The sequence below is a fragment of the Salvelinus sp. IW2-2015 genome, linkage group LG11, assembly GCF_002910315.2.
Source record: "Salvelinus sp. IW2-2015 linkage group LG11, ASM291031v2, whole genome shotgun sequence".
In the NCBI taxonomy this organism is placed as follows: Eukaryota; Metazoa; Chordata; class Actinopteri; order Salmoniformes; family Salmonidae; genus Salvelinus; species Salvelinus sp. IW2-2015.
Window position 1 is genome coordinate 19,216,085 of NC_036851.1, and position 23,187 is coordinate 19,239,271.

General features: G+C 42.5%; 1 protein-coding gene across 1 annotated transcript in view; it reads right to left on the reverse strand.

The window, feature by feature from the left end:
• Positions 1-22,155, reverse strand: part of LOC111969949 (synaptoporin-like) — a 54,772-nt gene extending 32,617 nt beyond the window's left edge. Inside the window, exons 1-2 of the mRNA XM_023996348.2 lie at positions 21,820-22,155; positions 21,554-21,619 (exon numbers count right to left, since the gene is read on the reverse strand). Coding sequence (XP_023852116.1) covers positions 21,554-21,619; positions 21,820-21,837 — 84 coding nt within the window. The 5' untranslated portion in view covers positions 21,838-22,155. The remainder of the gene's footprint in view (positions 1-21,553; positions 21,620-21,819) is intronic.
• Positions 22,156-23,187: the final 1,032 nt, after the last annotated feature.

Genomic DNA, 23,187 nt, shown 5'->3' on the forward strand with positions numbered 1-23,187 from the left:
AAGCAAGCAGCACCATGAAGACCAAGGAGCTCTCCAAACAGGTCAGAGACAAAGTCGTGGAGAAAGTACAGAATCAGGTTGGATTTTTAAAAATATCAGAAACTTTGAAACATCCCACGGAGCACCATTAAATCCATTATTAAAAAATGGAAAGAATTATGGCACCACAACAAACCTGCCAAAGAGGGCCGCCCCCAAAACTCACAGACCAGGCAATGAAGGCATTAATCAGAGAGGTAACAAAGAGACCAAAGATAATCCTGAAGGAGCTGCAAAGCTCCACAGCGGAGATTGGAGTATCTGTCCAAAGGACCACTTTAAGCTGTACACTCCACAGAGCTGGGCTTTACGAAGAGTGGCCGAAAAAAAGGCATTGCTTAAAGAAAACAATAAGCAAACATGTTTGGTGTTTGCCAAAAGCATGTGGGAGACTCCCCAAACATATGGAAGAAGTACTCTGGTCAGATGAGACTAAAATGTAGCTTTTCGGCCAACAGGAAAATGTCTGGACTCAAACCCAACAACTCCCATCACCCTGAGAACAGCATCCCCACAGTTGAAGCATGGTGGTGGCAGCATCATGCTGTGGGGATTTTTTTCATCTGCAAAGACGGGAAACTGGTCAGAATTGAAGGAATGATGGATGGCGCAATACAGGGAAATTATTGAGGAGAAATCTGTTTCAGTCTTCCAGAGATTTGAGACTCGCACGGAGGTTCACCTTCCAGCAGGACAATGACCCTAAGATACTGCTAAAGCAACACTCGAGTGGTTGAGGGGAAACATTTAAATGTCTTGGAATGGCCTAGTCAAACCCAGACCTCAATCCAATTGGAATCTGTGTATGACCTAGATTGCGCCAGCGGAAACCCATCCCACCAGTTTGCTTTGAGAATGGGCAAAAATCCAGTGGCCGCATGTGCCAAGCTTATAGAGACATACCCAAGAGACTTGCAGCTGTAATTGCTGCAAAAGGTGGCTCTACAAAATATTGACTTTGGGAGGGGGGGTGAATAATAATGCACATTCTGAGAGCATAATGCTCAAGTTCGTTTTTGTCTAATTTCTTGTTGTTTTCACAATAGAAAATATTTTCAAAGTGGTAGGCATGTTGTGTAAATCAAATGATACAACCCCCCTTCCCCCAAAAATCTATTTTAATTCCAGGTTGTAAGGCAACAAAATAGGAAAAATGCCAAGGGGGTGAATACTTTCACAAGCCACTGTACATACCATAGAATGATAAATCATGCGATTATTATTCTCAAGCTAACTAAAAGCATTTAGCTACGAACGCCTGTTCTCACCATTTTCTGTTGAATTKATCTAACTTTCTTTCATGGCAACTCATAAGCAGACCATGTCATATTTGTTTCATAGTCGATATATAATCATATTTCATGACAGTGTAACGGTTAGCTTTTTTTACAGAAGGATGACAGAACACAATATGTTTGTCAGGGAATGCTATTCTGATAAGTCAGATGAAGAGTTACACCAGAAAGTCAGCACCCTTAAGGCAAGGATGCCCCATGCGGGCTTTAGAATGGTCAAAGAAGTCTCAGAGCAATGGGCCATCGTGTACATTGGAGAAGAGTTAGAGAGTCTTTGCAGTGTATAGATGGTGCAGGCATCATTGCATATTTCCCATCACCTAATGAACAACCACAATACCAGTCTGGTGTTAAGCTTTCTGTGCTGTATTGACGTATCCTGAGAATGACATCTGCTGCTTTAGATTGAACGGTCATATCTCAGTTATTGTTTTCATATCTACAAAAAAAGAAGCTATTTTCTTTACTTTTGGAGAGTGAGCTGATCAAAGGGTCGAAAATGTAGCTATTGCCAGATGCTCACTGTCCGAGGAACAGGCCGTGGAAGCTTTATTGCTGGCAAAAGTGTCCATAACCAGAGGTAATTAAACTGTTCTGTGTTCTTTTTCTCTCTTCCTCTCTGCCTGTCTTGTTGTACATGGAACCTGTCTCACATGCATTCATTAAAAAACCCTTAAGAAGTCAGCTGCTAATTTTCAGATTTACACCACATAAACACAGCCATTATCACTGGACTATCTGTTGCTATCTGTGGCTACCAAGTCATGATTTCCCGGGGGTTAGCCTTGCAATAACCAAGTTGTGAGACACAGCCCTCTATATTTTAACGTTTCAGGTATACCCCGATAGGTGTCTGCATCACATACAGTATCTTCTATTGACATTATCTTCTATTGTTTGTCCTCATGTGTCTGTTTTTCAGCATAAAGTACTCTGTAGCCACTTAGTGTGGACACCAGGTGAGACCACACACACACAATAACAGTCTCTCTCCACTTCATCCCTCTCCCCCTTCTCCCTAAATCATCTAGGTTATATCAGCTGTGTTGGTGAAACCCTCCCGCATCTGAACTGGCTGACACAGAGGGTACAGCATGATCATAGGTGAGCGGTCACTTGGTCGGGTCAACAGGAAGTATTATTAAAAAGATGCTTTACATTGAAATACAGATAGAGATGTAGTAGTCCCAGAGTTAATGATCCAAGGTCAGTTTTGCATTTCACCTCCTGATGGTTATGATGACAGACCGTGTAAGAATAAACAAAACAAGGCTTAATCATGKTCTCTCTCTATCCATCTGTCTCTCGACCGCAGGTATGTTTTGATGTGAGAGAGGAACCCAGTCCCGTCATCGCCACCTCAGATAACCTTCGGGCCAACTGGGGGCCCAAGACTGGTTATGAGACACCGCTAGAGACACTGCAATTGTGATGAACTGAGAGAATATTAGGGTAGCACTGTAATTCATTAATCATATGCTGTCTGCCTCTGTTCTTACCTCTTTCACTTTCTGTCTTCTACACCTCTCTCCCCACCTCGTATTTCTTCCTCGTTTTATAATGCACACCATACGTACATTGAAGTAGAGATTGAACTTGTATTTATAATATAATTAAAATGCATATATTATGTATTTGTAACACCTGGATAATTAACTTTTTTCAATAAAGCGTTTCACATTCTCCACTGGTTGAAATTAAGTATCTCATTGAAATACTATCCTGTGTCCTCAGATTAATGCAAATGAAGGGAGTTAGATATGCATAGTTTTTTTCTGTATATATGAATTACAAATCAGCCTTTACTTAAATAATGTTTCTAGTCTGTTGCATAGTTACAAAGTGTAATCATTGATGTCCCAGTAGCAGGAGTGGTAAACACTGTTGAAGTGTATAATTGTAATACATACATGCAGACACAGCATCATTCAAAGAATGGAGTTTGATATGACTGAAAAATAATGTCTCAGAGATTCATACCTGAACCGCACATTTATTTGCCAAGGAAGAGTACATGATCAGTGAATTTATTCAATGTACAGGCTACAATGTGGGGATCTTATGTGTGGTAATAACTACAGTGCATGTACAGTGGGGAGAACAAGTATTTGATACACTGCCGATTTTGCAGGTTTTCCTACTTACAAAGCATGTAGAGGTCTGTAATTTTTATCATAGGTACACTTCAACTGTGAGAGACGGAATCTAAAACAAAAATCCAGAAAATCACATTGTATGATTTTTAAATAATTAATTTGCATTTTATTGCATGACATAAGTATTTGATCACCTACCAACCAGTAAGAATTCCGGCTCTCCCGACTGTTAGTTTTCTTAAGAAGCCTCCTGTTCTCCACTCATTACCTGTATTAACTGAACCTGTTTGAACTCGTTACCTGTATAAAAGACACCTGTCCACACACTCAATCAAACAGATTCCAACCTCTCCACAATGGCCAAGACCAGAGAGCTGTGTAAGGACATCAGGGATAAAATTGTAGACCTGCACAAGGCTGGGATGGGCTACAGACAATAGGCAAGCAGCTTGGTGAAGGAAACAACTGTTGGCACAATTATTAGAAAATGGAAGAAGTTCAAGATGACGGTCAATCACCCTCGGTCTGGGGCTCCATGCAAGATTTCACCTCGTGGGGCATCAATGATCATGAGGAAGGTGAGGGATCAGCCCAGAACTACACGGCAGGACCTGGTCAATGACCTGAAGAGAGCTGGGACCACAGTCTCAAAGAAACCATTAGTAACACACTACGCCGTCATGGATTAAAATCCTGCAGCGCACGCAAGGTCCCCTGCTTAAGCCAGTGCTGTCCAGGCCTGTCTGAAGTTTGCCAATGACCATCTGGATGATCCAGAGGGGAAGGGAGAAGGTCATGTGGTCTGATGAGACAAAAATAGAGATTTTTGGTCTAACTCCACTCGCCATGTTTGGAGGAAGAAGAAGTATGAGTACAACCCCAAGAACACCATCCCAACCGTGAAGCATGGAGGTGGAAACATCATTCTTTGGGGATGCTTTTCTGCAAAGGGGACAGGACGACTGCACCGTATTGAGGGGAGGATGGATGGGGCCATGTATCGCGAGATCTTGGCCAACAACCTCCTTCCTCAGTAAGAGCATTGAAGATGGGTCGTGCTGGGTCTTCCAGCATGCCAACGACACGAAGCACACAGCCATGGCAACTAAGGAGTGGCTCCGTAAGAAGCATCTCAAGGTCTGGAGTGGCCTAGCCAGTCTCCAGACCTGAACCCAATAGAGAATCTTTGGAGGGAGCTGAAAGTCCGTATTGCCAGCGACAGCCCCGAAACTGAAGGATTGGAGAAGACTGTAGGGAGGAGTGGGCCAAAATCCCTGCTGCAGTGTGTGCAAACCTAGTCAAGAACTACAGGAAACGTATGATCTCTGTAATTGCAACAAAGGTTTCTGTACCAATATTTAAGTTCTGCTTTTGATGTACAATACTTATGTCATGCAATAAAATGCAAATTAATTATTAAAATCATACAATGTGATTTCTGGATTTTTGTTTTAGATTCCGTCTCTCACAGTTGAAGTGTATGAATAAAAATTACAGACCTCTACATGCTTTGTAAGTAGGAAAACCTGCAAAATCGGCAGTGTATCAAATACTTGTTCTCCCCACTGTATATAGGATTGCATCCTTGGCACAATAAAGTTATTATATTCTACTCTATCCATAGGCTTCACTAATGCCATTCAGACTTGAAGTTGATACAACAACTATGATAGCTGAGGTTCATAGATTGGTATGAATATTAGTTCAGAACCTAACGTTTTAGGGTCCATACACAGATCGGCTACATACTGTAGCTACTACACATCCATAGGCATTCAGTTATTTTATCCTCCATACACTAAGCAAGTAAATAGTTAGCTATGTTACTTCAGCTGCATTGCAAGGCAAGCTTATACAATTGTACATTCATTTTGCAATACATTTTTTAGCTAGCTAGATCCTTTACATCCACTGTTTCCAAGACGACAGCCTGGTTTGCTGGTTTTCTCAGGAGTCCCTAAAACATTAAACAACATTAAATTCATTCTCATGTCATAACACTAGCTAGCTAGTTGGCTAATGTTAGCTTGTCAGATAACTTGCTAAATAGCAATTTTCGTAATATTTACTTTATGACCAAAAAATATGCACAAACGTTTGTCTCTACATTAACTAACATATTCCTCTCAATTGTACATTTTTTGCTTGACTCGTTATGACATTTAACTACTTACATTTGGTTCCACCGTAATGTTTTGTCGCCATCTTCACCCAGGTAGGGTGGCTCGCGTCAAATTTGTCATTGGAACCACTCGATATGATTGGTCATATAAAAAACCTTGGGACCCAAATGCATAATGAGTGCTCTCTCCCCCTTGTGGTGGTCTGGAGCAATGAAGCCGTGACGCTGGGTACCTCTAAGTCCCGTGGTGTAAGCTCACAAATTTTAAAGGAGGAACCACTGTACGACTACAAAAGACTTTGATCGACTTTCTGTCGACTGACTATCCAGCAGACAGACCGGCGATCGCAGAGAGGGACAACAAAGGCATACACTCGTAAATATGTAAATCACAATTTATTTTCGAATGAGCGGTTGTTCATGTTCAAAGTATTAGCATTTCCATGAGTGTAGTTATTGACTGTAGGGACGTGGGTCCACTCTGAGTTTCCCGCTCTTGAGCTGGTCCCACCCATTTCCTTTGTCTACCAAGCCGTCATATCGGCTTAGCCCACTAGGGACTTTTCAGTGTATTATGTCAGTAACCAATGCATAACTATTGTGTGTGTGTTTATGTAATTCTGTGATTGATTAGTTAGTTAGTAAATAAATAATTAAGCCAATTTGTATATCGCTGATTCATAATTTATGTTAGGGTGCGTGAAGATATCCAAGGGTTTGCGACATTTAGGAATGAGACTTATGAGGTAATAATAACATTAATAAGTGACTATAATCAATAAGAATAGTTATTTCGGGAAATAGACTCTTTAAACATTTTCCCGTGGTGCCCCGACTTCCTAGTTAATTAAAGTTTACATGATTAGTTTAACCACGTGAGGAATAATTACACAGAGAATTGATTTGTGTCACGATCGTGAGGAGAGACGGACCAAGGCGTAGCGTGATTGGAGTTCCACATCTTTATTTTAGTGAAAATTTAAACAAAACAAGAAACAAACAACAACCGTGAAGTACCGTAGTGCTACATGTACTCACTCAAAACAATATCCCACAACCCAGGTGGGAACAATGGAGAACGTAAATATGATCCCCAATTAGAGACAACGATAATCATCTGCCTCTAATTGGGAACCATACCAAGCACACCAACATAGAAATAGGTTAACTAGAACACCCCCCCTAGTCACACTCTGACCTAAACACCATAGAGAACCGAGGGCTCTATATGATCAGGGCGTGACAGTACCCCCCCAAAGGTGCGGACTCCGGCCGCAAAACCTGAAACCAAATGGGGGGGGGGGGTGACTAGTGTCGGTGGCGGCTCCGGTGCGGGTTGTAGCCCCCGCCCCAACCACGGATCCAGCCATGTAGCTGGGTTGGACGCCGCGCCCGGACTGGGCACCGGCTCTGAGGAAGGCTCCGGCCATGGAGCTGGGTTGTACACCGCGCCCGGACTGGGCACCGGCTCCGAGGAAGGCTCCGGCCATGGAACTGGGTTGGATGCCGCACCCGGACTGGGCACCGGCGCTGAGCTGGATGCCGCGCCTGGACTGGGCACCGGCTCCGAGGAAGGCTCCGGCCTTGGAGCTGGATTGGACGGCGTGCCTGGACTGGGCACCGGCGCAGAGGAAGACTCCAGCCTTGGAAGGCTCCTGCCATGGAGCGGGACTGGACACCGTGCCTGGACTGGGCACCGGCGCAGAGGAATGCTCCTGCCCTGGAGCGAGACTGAACGCCGTGCCTGGACTGGGCACCGGCGCAGAGGAAAGCTCCGGCCTTGGAGCAGGACTGGACGCCGTGCCTGGACTGGGCACCGGCGCAGAGGAAGGCTCCGGCCTTGGAGCGAGAACTGGACGCCGTGCCTGGACTGGCACGGCGCAGAGGAAGCTCCGGCCTTGGAGCGGGACTGGACGCCGTGCCTGGACTGGCACCGGCGCAGAGGAAGACTCCGGCCTTGGAGCGGGACCTGGACGCCGTGCCTGGACTGGGCACCGGCGCAGAGGAAGACTCCGGCCTTGGAGCGGGACTGGACACCGTGCCTGGATTGGGCACCGGCGCAGAGGAAGGCTCCTGCCATGGAGCGGGACTGGACACCGTGCCTGGACTGGGCACCYACGCAGAGTCGGTGCCCCCCCCCAAAAAATWGTTTTTGGGGTTTCTGTGGCCGCGGTCCCCGGCGTTGTCGCTGTTCTTCCACCTTCCTTGGTGTCTCCTTCCAAGGAAGGGTCTCACAACCTCCCATGATTTCTTCACAGGTCCAAAACTCCTTTACCTCCGTCACACGCTGCTTGGTCCTTTCGTGGTGGGATATTCTGTCACGATCGTGAGGAGAGACGGACCAAGGCGCAGCGTGATTGGAGTTCCACATCTTTATTTAAGTGAAACTTTAAACAAAACAAGAAACAAACAACAACCTTGAAGTACCGTAGTGCTACATGCACTCACTCAAAACAATATCCCACAAAGCAGGTGGGAACAATGGAGAACTTAAATATTATCCCCAATTAGAGACAACGATAATCAGCTGCCTCTAATTGGGAACCATACCCAGCACACCAACATAGAAATAGGTTAACTAGAACACCCCCTAGTCACGCTCTGACCAAAACACCATAGAGAACTGAGAGCTCTCTATGATCAGGGCGTGACAATTTAATAATATAACAGTCTTCATATTTAATGATAGTCATGCTACGACAGTGCATAGGCCTATACATGATAGTTACTGTTCGATATCAATTAGACAGCTAACTATCAGTGATATTAGGSTATATTTAGAGTTAGCGATCTAGCTAACCACTCCATAAGGTGATTAACTAGCCCCAAATGAATTAGCCTATGTGATATTAGTCCCCAAAAAGATGTAGACAAATTAATCTCAATTGAACAAAAACATCTGAAAATTCTGGACCCCTATTTTGATACTAAAATAATAACAACAATTTCCTAGTTGTCAAAACCCAAATTTATGACAATCACTGGTTTAGGTTGCACATAAAAATATATGGAATCATGCTTTCGTGCTTGAACATGATGCTACAATAAACAATTCATTTTTTGAATAATACAATTTTAGTAGTCTAATACACTTCTTAATGAAACACTTTGAATGACTTTATAATATAATGAGGCTACAATTTATTTATTTATTATGTGACCCCATTGCAATTGTAGTGCGACCAACTGTAAATGTTATTATGGAACCCTGTGACTATGCTCTTACACATACATGAATTAAAGGATCTTTAGGCTATGCTCCCACACTAGACCCCAAATTGGAATGTTTTAAACGTTTTAAAATATGTCTTTTAAAAAATATATGTTTTTAAACGTTTTAAGTAATCAAAAAGTAATCGGATTACGTTAACGATTACTTTATTTTTCATGCAACTGTAATCAGCAACGGATTACATTTATCAAGTAACTTGCCCAACCATGCACACACTCACACACACACAACACACACACAACACACACACACACACACACACACACAACCACACCACACCACACACACACACATCCACACACAACACACACACACACACACACACACACACACACACACACACACACACACACACACACACACACACACACACACACACACACACACACACACACACACTTAGACACATTTCAACATACACCCATAAACACAACAAGGAGAGGAGTGAGAGAGACCGAGAGAGAGCAATTCTAAACTCACATTAGGGTAAAAAAAACTCCGGCCCACCCCCTACCCCAGCTTTCTCCACCCCCCACCCCCTTCCCTCCCTCCCCCTCTCTTTCCTGCAGCTGCCTCCATTCCCTATGATTTCAGTTGTTTACCCCTTTTGTTTATGGTGGAGGCCTTTGAACAGGAGAGCATGGCATTGTGAAGGGGAGTGTGTGCTAAGCCCCGCGCCTGTGTGTATATCAGTCTCTCCCAGCTGGGCTCCTGGGGGAGGGATAAGGCCTGGGAGAGAAGCCTGGATGTGGGCTCGGATGGAGACTGGAAGAACGCTGGGAAAGAGGCTAGAATCAGGGCTGTGGAATGATTATGTTCTTTTGTCCTTCTAAATGAAATTCTATCCACACAGATTACCACAGTCAGTTACACATACAGTACACACAAGAAGATACATCCCTCACTCCCCATGAAAACATACATGCGATAAATATATGAGAAAGACGGCTGGGATGGGCTCATGGACTCAACGAGAATGGAGAACGAAAGCAAGAGTGAGAACGGAGGATGAGGTGAAATTCAAATAGTGAYAAGAAGAGAACTCGTGAGGGGGTACTAGAGGGATCGTTAAGTGTGTAGTACAGGTGGAGTGTATGATAAGGACACTGTATTGATTCAGTCAGTGTCACAGGAGCCTAAGCACAGCATTCATCAGCTACACTTAGGTTCCCTCAGGCACTATAGATGTTGCTATCCACCTGTTCTATTAAAGATGTTAGGCCCACTTTGGGAACAAAAAGCCTGAAATCTTCTCTCTTTACGACTGCAGAAATCTGGATCATGTCTGCAGCTCATTACATGTTTTGATCCACCATCAAAAAAACTCTGGGTCATATAGTCTATACAACCACCCTGAATGCCAGGAACTCAGCTAATATACCACTATTACCAACAGGGTTAGAAAAACTAAACAGGGACATGATCATCGCTAAAGTACCTCTCTCTGCTACTGTGTTAAAGCCCACTTCAGGCTAACGCGCTCAAGCTGTTGTGTAAGTGCCTATATCGGTATGTGATGATAAAGCAAAGCCTCTAAGAATATAAACACTCTCCAGTGACACTATGTGTGTATGTGTGGGGGGGTGACAAATGAACATTGTTACCATTGACTAGTTAGGAAGCTACAAATGGATCTATTTTGGTAAAAATATGTATTCTTTAAATGGTCTGGGCCGTGGTGAGCCTACAATTTCAATAATGTCCTATTTTGTATATAGTCCTCTCTTTCTACCTATCTAGTCTTGAAAGAGGTTGTTTTACTTTTAAGGGGCTTAGTGACATAACTAACCCAACACACACTGTGATAACAGTCCTGATCAAGACATTATGGTAGAATCAAGTTCTCATGGCAGTTGATCTCCCTACATGGTGAATGGTTTGTGCCCTGTCTAACCTATGACCATCTCTCTCCCTATCTCCCCTGCTAACCACCCCCCCATCTCCCTGTAAGCTTGACTGACCATAAGCAGGCAGAAAATCTCAATGTATTTTTATAACGGTGCTTCTTCATGCTCCTCTTCTCCCCTTGGGGTTTCCATGGCTACACAGCAGTGCAGTTAGTCAGCCTCAGCCACCAAACAGTAATATGATTTGACGGCTGGTGTGTGTGTGTGGTGTGTGTGTTGTGTGTGTGTGTTGTGTGTGTGTGTGTGTGTGGTGGTGTTGTGTGGGTGTGTGTCTGTGTGTGTTGTGTGTGTTGTGTGTGTGTGTGTGGGTTGTCTGTGTGTGTGTGTGTGTGTGGTGTGAGTGTGTAGTAACTCGCCGCACCCAGCAGTTACAATCCGAACAAGTGTTGTGTGTGGTGGGATGTGACAGCAGTTATTCTTTGTGTGTATTGGACAATTCTAATGGAGTCTATGAGCGTATACGTGTGATCAGTGAATGTTTTGCAAAAGACCTACAATGTTTAATTATACTATATGTAAAGAGTTGACTCTTTTTACAAAACGCCACTTTTACATCCATAATTACTTGTGCAAGTGAAATTCTTTCTGTTATTTTACTAAAGAACGAGACCACAAAAGTTGATGCTTCACCTTTTGGAGAATCTTTATATATTTTTGCTCTTCCACACAAGTGGTTGTATGTATTTGATCAGGAAGCTTACGAACGTTTGGAAGTAGTTGGGGGGTTTGGCGGCTTCCGTGCTCTGGAGTAAACAACAACACATAGACCATTACACACTTACATGCTTTTCCCCTGTAGGGAGTGTCATCTCAGCTGACGATTAGCGTTGGCGCTTGATTTCTGCCCCCTGGCCTTGGAATTGCCCTCTCCGCGCATAACAGGATGAGACAGGGCTGCAAATCAATAATCAAAATCAATAATCCAAGGCAGTGCTTGGATTTTATACTAGCCCTTCGTACATCAGCTAACATCTCAAGCTCGTTACCAGACACCCAGCCTAATAACCCCAGACAGCAAGGTCAATGCAGGGCGTGTTGATAGAACAGCGTTAGAAAGTCTTCTCCTGTCTGACTCACAGATTAGAGGACCGAGCCCAGGCCAGGCCCCTATCTCAGGTAGGGATGTGAGCTCCTCTCTGACCGTGATGGTTAGGGGTTAACAAGGCGGAGGGCTGGATTATTCCGAGCCTCAAAAAAAGGGCTTGCTTTTTATCCCAACCATTTGGGGCCTTATGACATTGGATTGAACTGAAGAGTTCATTGCTTTTGCATTCTGTTGAGCTTGTAGGTTTGAAGCCAGATAGAGTGTTTCTTGAAGCTTGGTGGTAATTGACATGATCTGACATTTGCTAATGTCCAGGGAGGTATGAGAGAGAGAGAGAGAGAGAGATGAGAGAGAGAGAGAGACCAGACAGAGATGAGAGACAGACAGACAGACAGAACAGAGAAGACAGAGACAGAGGACAGAGACAGAACAAGAGACAGAGACAGAACAGAGACAGTACAGAGACAGAGACAGACAGACGAGACAGAGAGACAGAGACAGAGAGTAGAGAGAGAGAAGAAAGAGAGACAGAGGAGAGAGAAGACGAGAGGAGAGAGATGGGAGAGAGAGAGAGAGAGAGAGGAGAGAGAGAGAGAGAGATTAATACTCCCTTGAGGAGGTGCATTAATTTTTTCTCCAATCTTCCTGGCATTCAATAACAATGTATCTGAAATGGAAATTCCTCTTATTCAGCACCATTTGTGAAATAAAAATAGAGAAATCCCACCTTGTGTAAGTTCTGTTTTCTTGAGCATTACCTATACGCTGTCCTATGAAAACAATACAATTGTGTCTAGTTTAGATACCTGAGAAAGTTGTATCAAGTATTTCACATCACACCGAAATCACATACTATACTGACATCTGATACAAATCCATATTTGTTAGTCAGCTGTCAGTATCTGAAGAAACCTATCATCTGACACAAGAGCGCTACGCTTGTCACGATCGTCATAACGTGGAAGAGAAGAGGACCAAGGCGCAGCGTGAAAGAATACATCTTCTTTATCAGACGAAGACGAAACGAAACGAAACACATACAAACTAATCAAAACAATAAACCAACAAACTGAAGCTATACAAACTAAGTGCTAACATGCAACATAGACATAGACAATCACCCACAAACTACCTAATGACTATGGTTGCCTAAATATGGCTCCCAATCAGAGACCAACGATAGACAGCTGTCTCTAATTGAGAACCAATCTAGGCAACCATAGACATACATACACCTAGACTAAACACTGCCCCATAAACATACAAAAAAAATCTAGACAATACAAAACACATACTTCCCCCATGTCACACCCTGACCTAACTAAAACAATAAAGAAAACAAAGATAACTAAGGCCAGGGCGTGACAACGCTGCAGGCAAGACAGTGACTATACACTAATACAACTAGTTCGGTATTAGGATGCTCACACATGCACACACACACACACACACACACAGAGGAGTTGAGGCACATATCAAAGGACAGTTTCTGCATGACTTGGGAGGGAGGAATTTACAGCTGTTTGGAGAATTGTGTGCCAGATACTGACAATATAAAAATCATTTAAAAAAGTTACCTTTATTTAACTAGGCAAGTCAGTTAAGAACAAATTCTTAATTACAATGACAGCCTACCCCGGCCAAACCCGGAGAACGCTTGACCAATTGTGCGCCGCCCTATGGGACTCCCAATCACGGCCGGATGTGATGCAGCCTGGATTCAAACCAGGTACTGCAGTGACACCTCTTGCACTGAGATGCAGTGTCTTAGACCACCGCACCACTCGGGCGCACGTGCCAGAGAGCCACAGCTGCAGATTCGGAAATGTATGGGAGATGACCCATACATCCATGTCTACTGGAAAGGTTATGGACCACATATAACTCTCATCCACAAATAGATCATACAGACATAAAGATTGGTGCCGTTGTGTGCGAGACAACACAATTGGGATTTTAAAATGTCATTGGTACTGTAAATGTCAGCATGGACCTAAACCCATCAGATTAAATGTGAGCGGCTCATCAACAAACTGAACTGACAACCATGACTCTTCATCAATTTCAAAAGAAGTCAGAACAGGTTTCCTCTAGTACACTGTACATGCTACAAGGAACGCAAAGTGGTTCTACCTGGAACCAAAAAAGGATCTCCTATGAGGACACCCGAAGAACCCTTTTGGAACCCTTTCTCGAAGAGCGTAGACTCCTGAGAAGCCTCCATGTCAACTCTATATAGACTCTTATTCTCTGAGCCATTTACCTTTTATGTTTCATTTCCCTATAGAAAAGCAGAACAGAATAAAGGCCCTCTGTCTCTCAGTAAACTAGTTTGATTAGGGGGAAGACAGAGACATCTACATCCATCCTGCCTCCTGGAGCCCGTACAGAGCAAGGAATAGGGCAGGGACTGGGAAACTGCCTGACTGACTGAAGGCCTAATCACAGCAAAAAAGGAGAATCTGGGGCAAACATACACACACAGCTTTCAGAGGRATAATAATGGACTTTAGACATATTCAACTTCTTCCTATTTTGATGAGCCTTGGATACATACAACTCTCTGATGTTAATCTCTGCAGCGGTTGCACTCCTGGTTCAGTTGGGACCTATGTACACATGAAATACCGTTTTCACAGCTTGATAGACATAAATGTACCTATGTCGCCTGGTCTATTTCTACTAGGAAATAATTGTGACATTGTATTGTATTTGATTATATTGAAATCGTTCATATGTGCCCTAACCGCTGCCAGAAAGGCAATTCAAAAAAACATTGGTTTGATCCAAATACTTCTGTAGCCCTTTCCTGCAGTCAAATGACCTAGTGTCCTCATGTTATGAATATTTTTCATAATTTAATAATTTCATACTCTTCCTGGGGTCCATCAAAATTAAAGCAGTTATACGTGTTAAAAACATTACAATACATTCATAACAGATTTCACAATATATTAAGTGTTACTTCATGTGGAATAGAGTTCCATGTAGTCATGGCTCTATGTAGTACTGTGCGCCTCCCATAGTCTGTTCTGGACTTGGGGACTGTGAAGAGACCTCTGGTGGCATGTCTTGTGGGGTATGCATGGGTGTCCGAGCTGTGTGCCAGTAGTTCAAACAGACGCATTCAACATGTCAATACCTCTCACAAATATAAGTAGTGATGAAGTCTATCTCTCCTCCACTTTGAGCCAGGAGAGATTGACATGCATATTATTAATGTTTGCTCTCTGTATACATCCAAGGGCCAGCCGTGCTGCCCTGTTCTGAGCCAATTGCAATTTTCCTAAGTCCCTCTTTGTGGCACCTGACCACACGACTGATCAGTAGCGCCAGGTGTGACAAAACTAGGGCCTGTAGGACCTGCCTTGTTGATAGCGCTGTTAAGAATGCAGAGTAGCGCTTTATTATCCAAGATTTCAGCCAATCAGTCTGTCCGTTTGTATGTCTGATTCTTGAGATCACAGTTTTAAGTGTTTTTATGATTTAATGACCCTGATACTGTCTACAGATGCTGTATAATACAACTGTTGAATGGAGACTTACAGAGGAATGTAAATAATATTTTTAGGCTGGATCATGTTGTTGTATTGTTATATGTTTTAATTCTGTAATGTATTGATTGTTGGTGCCTTCTTGGCCAGGTCTCGCTTGAAAAAGTGACTCAAGGTCTCAATGTGTTAAATACAGGTACAAAATTGTAGACAGACTTCTCCCCATTCTAGCTACTGTTCTATCAATATGTTTTGACCATGACAGTTTACAATCCAAGGTTACTCCAAGCAGTTTAGTCTTCTCAACTTGCTAAATACCACATTATTCATTACAAGATTTAGTTGGGGTTTAGGGTTTAGTGAATGATTTGTCCCAAATACAATGCTTTAAGTTTTTTTTAAATATTTAGGACCAACTTATTCCTTGCCACCCATTCTGAAACTAACTGCAGCTCTTTGTTAAGTGTTGCTGACATTTCAGTCGCTGTGGTAGCCGACGTMTATAGTGTTGAGTCATCCGCATATATAGACACTCAAAGCCAGTGGCATGTCGTCAGTAAAGATTGAAAAAAGTAAGGGGCCTAGACAGCTGCCCTGGGGAATTCCTGATTATACCTAATTTTGCTTTCCAAAGTTTACTAAGGGTTGGTAACAGGCTGATTGGTTGGCTATTTGAGTCAGATAAGGGGGCTTTACTATTTTTAGGTAGGGGACTAGTAGGCTTAAATTGAAAATATGGCAAACAGGAGTGGAAATATCGTCCGCTATTAACCTCAGTAATTTTCCATCCAAGTTGTCAGATCCCGGTGGCTTGTCATTGTTGATAGACAACAGTAATTGTTTAACCTCTTCCACAGTTACTTTACGGAATTCAAAATTGCAATTCTTGTCTTTCATATTTTGGTCAGATATACTTGGATATGTAGTGTTAGAGTTTGTTGCTGGCATGTCATGCCTAAGTTTGCTAATCTTGCCAAATAAATAAATCATTAAAGTAGTTGGCAATATCAATGGGTTTTGTGATGAATGAGCCATCTGATTCAATGAATGATGGAGCAGAGTGTGCCTTAATTGCCCAACATTTCATTTTATGGTGCTCCAAAGGTTTTTACTATAATTCTTTGTGCAATTTATCTCTGTTTCATAGTGTAGTTTCTTCTTCTTTTTATTCAGTTTAGTCACATTATATATCATTTTGCAATACTTTTGCCAATCAGTTGTATAGCCAGACCTATTTGCAATCTCATCCCTCTCAACAATAAAATGTTTCAATTCCTCATCAATCCACAGTGATTTAACAGCTTTTACAGTCATTTTCTTTATGGGTGCATGCTTATTAGTAACTGGGATAATCAATTTCATAAATGTGTCAAGTGCAGCGTCTGGTTACTCGTAATGTTTTTTCTTCCCAATTTCATGATATCCAATTGGTAGTTACAGTCTTGTCCCATCGCTGCAACTCCCCTACGGACTTGGGAGAGGCGAAGGTCAAGAGCCATGCATCCTCCGAAACGCGACCCTGCCTCTTGACACACTTCTTAACCCGGAAGCCAGACGCACCAATGTGTCGGAGGTAACACTATCCAGCTGGTGACCGAAGTCAGCTTGCAGACGCCCGGCCCATCACAAGGAGTTGCTAGAGTGCGATGGGACAAGGAAATCTCGGCCGGCCAAACCTGATGCTGGGCCAATTGTGGGCCGCCTCATGCGTCTCCAGGTCACGGCCAGCTGTGACACAGCCTGGGATCAAACTCGGGTCTGTATGGTTGCTCGTCATTACACACTGACCAACAAATAATCTTCACATCAACAACATAGGAATCACTACAAAACTTATTGTATGACCTCTTATACACAATATTAGGCCCAGCCTTTGAAACTTTGGATTTCCTAGATATGGCTACTATATTGTGATCATTACATCCGATGGATTTGGATACAGCTTTCAAACAAATGTCATCAGCATTAGTAAAGATATGATCAATACATCTTGATGATTTCATTCCTGTACTGTTAGTAACTACCCTGGTAGGTTGATCGACAACCAGAACCAGGTTGCAGGCACTAGTTACAGTTTGAAGCTTTCTCTTGAGTGTGCAGCCTGATGAAAGCCAGTCAATATTTAAATCACTCAGAAAGTATAATTAATCAACTTTTTTTTTTTTAAACAGACGGAATTCCCGGTGTTTCTATGTTAAACAGTTTGTTATAATATTTCAGTGTTCTGTGATGTATATAAAGTGTAATATTGGGATGCAAACTTAAAGTTTAATACATTTCAACTCTATATCTGACATATAGACAATAGCCATGTGTGTTAGGTGTATACTTTTGTTTCAGAGTAGATTTGTTTAAAACTACCAAGAAACACTACGTGACCCTGATTTAGCCCACTGCAGTAAAAGGTTAAAATCTTCAACAGCTAAGCTGCATGGCGCAGCTACAAAAACAAAGACCTTTATTAGATACCCCTCTTGTAATATTATCTCTCAATTGTTGTATCTTGAGCTGCTGTACCAAACCCCCCTTCTTGTTCATGTTTTGTTGCTGTGCAGATCATGTGACTGCTATCGCTTGTTTGATTGACATTGATAAAAACAACAAATATATTTTTTCAATCAATTTGAAAAAACTTGAATACATTTGGGTCTATGACTTGAGTAATGATTTGAAGCCTATCATGCATTTGTAAGCACTGTTAGCCAAAGACAAATAACACACTCCTCATGATGAAATGATGTGCAGAATGAAAAAGACAACTGCCATCAGAGCTGCTAATAAGAATCTGCAATAGTAAAGGTACTGAAGATGACCGAGATGTAAGTAAACCCAGGTTATCTCTGTTTTGTCCGACCCGGGTCACTCCTACTAACAAAGCTGAATCAAACAAATCACTCTTGAGAATCACAGTGTGCAGTGGGTTGATTGTCTGTGTGTCACTATGCTCGTGGTTGGGAAAGATACTGATTCCTCCTCTACCCCTCTGCATTTTCAATACACTCGTAGAGAGAAAAACGATCATCTCCATGACCCTTGCTCCTGTGTTTGTTGTGTGTGTGTGTGTGTTGTGTGTTGTGTGTGTTGTGTGTGTGTGTGTGTGTGTGTGTGTGTGTGTGTGTGTGTGTGTGTGTGTGTGTGTGTGTGTGTGTGTGTGTGTGGTGTGTGTGTGTGTGTGTGTGTGTGTGTGTACTGAAACATCAGTAGGCCTACATCACAGTCAATGGTTTCCTACAGTCATTTTAAAATACCGAAAATACATAAATTCAAGATGTTAAACAATCACTGACAACTGTTGACCCCAATGCCATGTCACTGTTGTAATTTATTAATACATTTGACAGGATGTGGATAGTGTTCCATGAGATCACACACACTAAGGGCCGTGCACTGACATGTTGGGAGGAATATGCTCAAACTAAAAAAAGGGCACTCCCAAAAATGTTTTTCCTGCAGCAGCGGTCACAGACTCGTTGAGCAATTATTACAAGCAGGGAAAGCAGCACAATCTGCTTATTTCTCTCAAATGTTGTACACAAATTTGTTTGCATCCCTGATAGTGAGAATTTCTCATCTGCCAAGATAATCCATCATGTAATAAAGCCCTTTTGTGGGGAAAAAACTCATACTGATTGGCTGGGCCTGGCTCCCCAGTGGGTGGGCCTATACCGTCCCAGGACTACCCATGGCTGCGCCCCTGCCCAGTCAGGTGAAATCCATAGATTAGGGCCTAATGAATGTATTTCAATTGACTGATTTCCTTATATGAACTGTAACTCAGTAAAATTGATACAATTGTTGCATGCTGTTTATATGTTTATATTTTTGTTTATATGTTTATATTTTTGTCCAACCCAACTTCAACATAATTTTTTGACCCGCGACCCCCAAAAAAGAGTGTTACAAAACTTGCGACCTCCTGCGCGTACACACATGCACGTGTGCACACGCAAACATTTACAAACAATCACTGCTCAATTGTAGCCTGTCATTACAGCCATAAACAGTGATTTTCAAAACGCAAGTTAGGCTACTGAGATAAACTGTGTTTAACACCTGCATTTGGAGTGAAAAAGTCATTCATGTTAGCAGTCAATATCAACTAGGGATATATTATGTCACTTCTCTGGAGTCCAGAGCAAGCAAAATCATTCTGCCTACTTGTAGTGGAGTCTGCAGGATTGGTTGGACAGCATGTTCTGTCTGCACCACTCCATCACTTTGGAGGGCAGCCTACCTGCAGAGTGCTCGTTCCCAGCCGGGTATACCTGTTCTTCCTCACAAATATCTTAATACATTTGCCAGAATATGTTAAATCTTCATCCCATAATATGCAATGTTACAGCTGCCTATCTTTAGACATGTAGCCAGTCCTAGGCCTATCTGAAATATGATCAATCAAATTGCCAGTTAGCCTATTGTTCTGGCAACGATGAGTCAGTAGATTGATAAAATGTATTTTATATGGATGCGAAACATAGGCCTACTCTGTTTTTGTCAGGCAAAACTGGAGGAAATGAAACAAGGTCTTTTTGGTCACTAATCTGGATATGCGTTCCCACCTTTTCTGAAAATGTTGATGACTGGTCATTGGTCAGCAATCAAGACGCGCAACCTTTTGGTTCTGAAGCATAGACGAGAATTTAACGATGACTTGCGGGCAGTGGGTTCAGAACAATAATGACAAAAAAAAAACATTTTGGGGGAAGTTATACCACCACTGAAAAGGGCAATTTGGAGATTGGAAGGGCAAAGGGGCATGTGTTGTGCACAGGTAAAGCCATAGCTGTGCATATGCCTGCTCGCACACACACAAACACTGGCTCAGACTCCCCTTTGCCTCCAGAACATCCTGAATTCTTTGGGGCACTCTACAAGGTGTCGTAAACGTTCTACAGGGATGTTGGTCCATGATTACGCAATGGCATCACACAGTTGCTGCAGATTGGACGATGGTACATTCTTGCTGCGAACAGCCCGTTCCATCTCATCTCAAAGATCCTCTATTGGGTTTGGTCAGCAACAATGTTCAGATACACTGTGGCTTTCAATTGTTGCGCAATTGGTATCAAGGGACCTAACGTGTGCCAGGTAAACATTGCCCACACCATTACACCACCGCCACCAACCTGTACCGTTGACACCAGGCAGGATGGGTCTATGGACTCGTGCTGATTACGCCAAATCCTGACTCTGCCATCAGCATGACACAACAGGAACTGGGATTTGTTGGACCAGGTGATGTTTTTCCACTCCTCAGTTGTCCAGTGTTGGTGATCGCGTTCCCACTGGAGCCACTTGTTCTTGTTTTTAGCTAATAGGAGTGGAACCCGGTGTGGTCGTCTGCTTCAGTAGCCCATCCGAGACACGGACTGACTGATGAGTTCAATTCCGAGGTGCAGGAGTTGCATTCCGAGATGTCGTTCTTCACACCACTGTTGTACTGCACCGTTAATAGTCTGTTTGTGGCCCGCCTGTTAGCTTGCACGATTCATTCTCCTTCGACCTCTCTCATCAACAAGCTTTTTTTTGCCCACAGGACTGCCACTGACTTAATGTTTGTTTGTCAAACCACACTTGGTAAACCATAGACACTGTTGTGCATGAAAAGCCCAGGAGGGTGGCTGTTTCTGAGATACTGGATCTGGCGCGACTGGCACCGTCAATCATACCACACTCAAAGTCACTAGTTTTTCCCATTCTAACATTCAATCAAACAATAACTGAATGCCTCAATGCCTGTCTGCCTGATTTATATAACAAGCCAGGGCCACATGATTCACTGTCTGTAGGATGATCCATTTTCTGTCCTGCTTCACTGCTATCTGTTTCAGGCAAAATGTTAGTTTTTAGGTGTTGGTGATTGCCATGTTCTCCAGCCTCCCTGTGAAGACCTAATAGAGCAGCTATTCCTTAAATAAACGTGAACCAGTTGGTCACGGTAAAGCAGTTTGTTCACGCGCTGGGACGGTTACTCGTCCGACAAATAGTAACACCATGATAGGCGACACAGAACGCATTTACGATAATTAAAAGTTTCACCTGAGAGTAAAGGAAATTAATGTAAACAAAAAACATACAATATAGCCTGCTATAACGCTGATTTACTCGCAAAAACACAACGACACCCCTTGGGTAAACATGAAAGGCGCAATTATATTTCAGTGCGCAAATGTATCCTAAATATGACTGCTATGTTATATATCGGCAGGCACTAACGTTAATACATATGATGAATAAATTGAATGGCAACTGTAAACMTATTTTCTATCATTTAGTTATTTCATGCAAAACAAATATGTGTTTCTGCAAACACTCAAACTTACCCATTCCAAAACGCGGATAAATCCAAGAGGTAATTTAAGCACTTGAAATGTCCCAACAGACACGAGCTAATGGAATGACAACAACAATAACATAGAAAAAAATTACGATATTTTTCATTTAAAAAATCCACAAAATATGTCATGTTTGTATAGCCTATTTGACATGTAAATTAGCCTACATTGTTAAAAAAAATGGAATAATGGCTGTTTATTAATGCATATTATTTTGAGACCTGACAAAACAAATATACAATCAACAAACATACCTCATTAGTCGATAACATTTTCAAAATACTTATCTCCTTGTTCAGTAAGATGTAAACAATTATACAGAGTTACCCAAACCGCTTGATGTCTATGCCTCGCGCGTGTAAGACTCTCGGCTCTTATTGCTACTACACGGAAAAACCCGAGCTTTCGTCAGCTTGTTGAAAAATAAAACACCATAGAGACAGACGGGGATTGGCTTCACGGAAATGAACGATGACTTCAAGATTTTACGATTGGATAAGATTTTCTTGTTATCGATTTAGGCTACGATGTGTTATTGTTTTGAACTGCCTCTCCTCCCCACGGTGGAGATGGATGAGAGGATGTGATTGTAACGGAGTGCCTGAATGTTGTCTCGAGGCGCCACGCATTAGTCTGGTCCTATAAGTAGAAAAATATATCTTATTAATCATGCATCATTTTGTAGGTTACATGCTTGCGTGCATGCAGCGCATGCACTACCAATAGACTGAGAAATCCTATGAAATGCCTTTGACCTGTGGGTATTTTCTTGTGACTCCACCATCTGTAGCCCATTCAGGATGAACCCGTCATCTGTCCCTCTGTAATGGTTGTGCTTTGTGCAGAATAATAACCCCCAAATCACTCGCCTATGGCTCCAAAAGCGTCAAAATTGACCTCTTTTATAAGACCATTTCTCTGAATCCTGGAAATATGGGCTATATTCAGATGTAACTTCCATTACTTGTAGGCTACATAAATTATGTGGATTATTATAGAATTTGAGCGAATATGCCTAAATTGCTCAGAACAAAACATTCATAGAGCATTGCAGATATAAATTGACTAAATGTATAAATGGACTATATTCCAATTCTACGTGAATGGTTCTTAGAATTATGTCGTTCTGAAGGATCCCCTGTGTGATTCCCAGACAAAGTCAACATGGCTGCTGGCTAAACACAATCCAAGGGCAAATAGGTAACTCACTGAAGACGTAATGTTATGTAATGTGAAGCAGGGACTGTTTTCAAGACTGAGTTGTACTCCTGTGTAGTCAGTGTACAGTCAGATTCAAATTCCCTGATGAATTATCATTTGCCTGACATTTTTGTTGTTGTTGATAAGGACATCTTTGTGTGAATATTATGATGAAAACATGAACCAGATTTTCCTTGTATTTTTCTGTTGATATGATGTTCCCTTGCTGTGTGATAGCCATTCCTAGCCACCCCACTGGAGGTTGAGCAATTTCTCATCTAATTAGCCAGCCGAGGCAGATAGAAGAGAGCTGGACTGTAAACTAACTGTAGGCAAGATGATGGTGAGCAAGCGAGGCTTCCTGTGTCTGTTATAGAGATGACAATTCCAGTAGAGATAAGTTAAAACCAGGCTGACAGTGT